This window comes from Cyprinodon variegatus, unplaced genomic scaffold (assembly GCF_000732505.1).
Source record: "Cyprinodon variegatus isolate N-32 unplaced genomic scaffold, C_variegatus-1.0 Scaffold1146, whole genome shotgun sequence".
Classification (NCBI taxonomy): Eukaryota; Metazoa; Chordata; class Actinopteri; order Cyprinodontiformes; family Cyprinodontidae; genus Cyprinodon; species Cyprinodon variegatus.
The window spans coordinates 31,987-33,724 of record NW_015151599.1 but is presented as its reverse complement, the minus strand read 5'-3'; the positions used below and the strand labels follow the sequence as shown (position 1 = coordinate 33,724).

The following is a 1,738-nucleotide window of genomic DNA, read 5'->3' as shown; positions in this document are numbered from 1 at the left end:
TTCCAGTTCCGACTTCCCTGACCTGAGGAAACACAACAACTGCATGGCCGCGGCTCTCACTCCAGCTGTTTATGCTAAACTGAGGGACAAGTTGACTCCCAACAACTGGACCCTTGACCAGTGCATCCAAACTGGGGTTGACAACCCTGGTCACCCTTTCATTAAGACAGTGGGCTGTGTTGCTGGTGACGAGGAAAGCTATGAGGTAACAGAAGCAAAGTGAAAAAAAATATCTTAATCTCTTCAAGGATAACAGTTTATTATCTGAGTCTCACAGATGAGCAAGAAAATCAGAAAAGGTCTAGCCTGATTACTTAGTGAATGAAAAAAATGTAAGTTGATAGGCAAATCAATCACCTGACCAAAATGATCACTTTCAAAGAATTTGCTTTTGACCACATCTAGATCTTATCATTATATTCACCAACTTTCAGGAATACACTTCTGATGTTATGTTGATGACGTCCATGTTAACATCAGAGCCGCTAAATAGGAAGACCAAGAAAGTTAGGTTGCCAAGACGTCCAGTCGGTTAAGTGCTTGGCTTCCCATTAAAATACAGGCAGATCTGGTTACTACTGTCTGCACATAGGTAACTAGATCTTCCTTGGTTCTTCTCCGTAAAGGATGTGAAACAAAACATTTTATTTTGAACTCAACGAACCTGTTCTATTTGGGAGAGAGGTTGTATGATGGAATGAGGAAGAACAGGAGTGGTTAGGGAGAAAGATATCAGCTAAGAAGAAGAAAGATATCAGCTAAGAAGAAGAAAGATATCAGCTAAGAAGAAGAAATATTTCAGCTAAAAAGAAGAAAGATATCAGCTAAGAAGAACGCAGCTGAAAAGAGAGGGTGACTTACATGACAGGTCTGACAGGAGAAAGGAAGAGAAGGATGCATACAAGTTGGTGAGGCGGAGAACGCTCACTGGGTTACAGTGATTTAGCATTGAGATGGAAGCAAGGGTGAAAGGACAGTGGAAGGAAAACTTTGAAGAGTTAGTGAATGAGGAAGATTAGAGAATACATAGAGAAGAAGGGGAAATGCTGTTAGTAATGCAGTTGGGCTGCTCAGTGGAGCAGTGGGTAGTGCTGCTGCCTTGCAGCAACAAGGTTACAGGTTCAATTTCTTGCACTGGTCTTTCTGCATGTTCTCCCTGAGAATGCATGGGTTCTCTCCGGGTACTCTGGCTTCCTCCCACAGTCCAAAAACATCCTGTTTGTCTCTGTGTTGTCCTGTGATGGACTGGCGACCTGTCCAGGGTAGAACCTGCCTCTAAAACGTAGACAGCTGATGATATGTACCAGCAGCCCCCACGACCTCAGCAGGGATAAGCGTGATGGATGGATGGATGGAAATGCAGTTTGTTGTGATGATACAGGCATCATATGAAGGAATGGAAATGTCCTAGACCAGGGGTCACCAACGGGGTGCCCACGGGCACCAAGGGGCCCTCAGGGGCAACATAGGGTGGCCATGGCATCTTCTAAAAACAGCACAACTCACCAGTAGGATAAGATTGAATCTTTTATTTTGTTTTGTTGCTTTTATTTTGTAATCATTTATAGAGCATTTCATCATTTTAATCATACAGCGTATTCAAGCATTTACAGGGATTTCAAAATGATGATATCAAAAAGAAAACAATTAAAATATGTTTTTCCTTCCTTCCTTCCTTCCTACCTTCCTTCCTTCCTTCCATCCATCCATCCATCCATCCATCCATCCATCCATCCAT

At 42.8% G+C, this 1,738-nt stretch overlaps 1 protein-coding gene across 1 annotated transcript in view; it reads left to right on the top strand.

Annotated features, from left to right (window-relative positions):
• The window catches only part of LOC107101749 (creatine kinase S-type, mitochondrial-like), a 17,919-nt gene that overhangs the window by 6,077 nt on the left and 10,104 nt on the right, over positions 1 to 1,738 (top strand). The window contains exon 3 of the mRNA XM_015400780.1: positions 7 to 205. Coding sequence (XP_015256266.1) covers positions 7 to 205 — 199 coding nt within the window. The remainder of the gene's footprint in view (positions 1 to 6; positions 206 to 1,738) is intronic.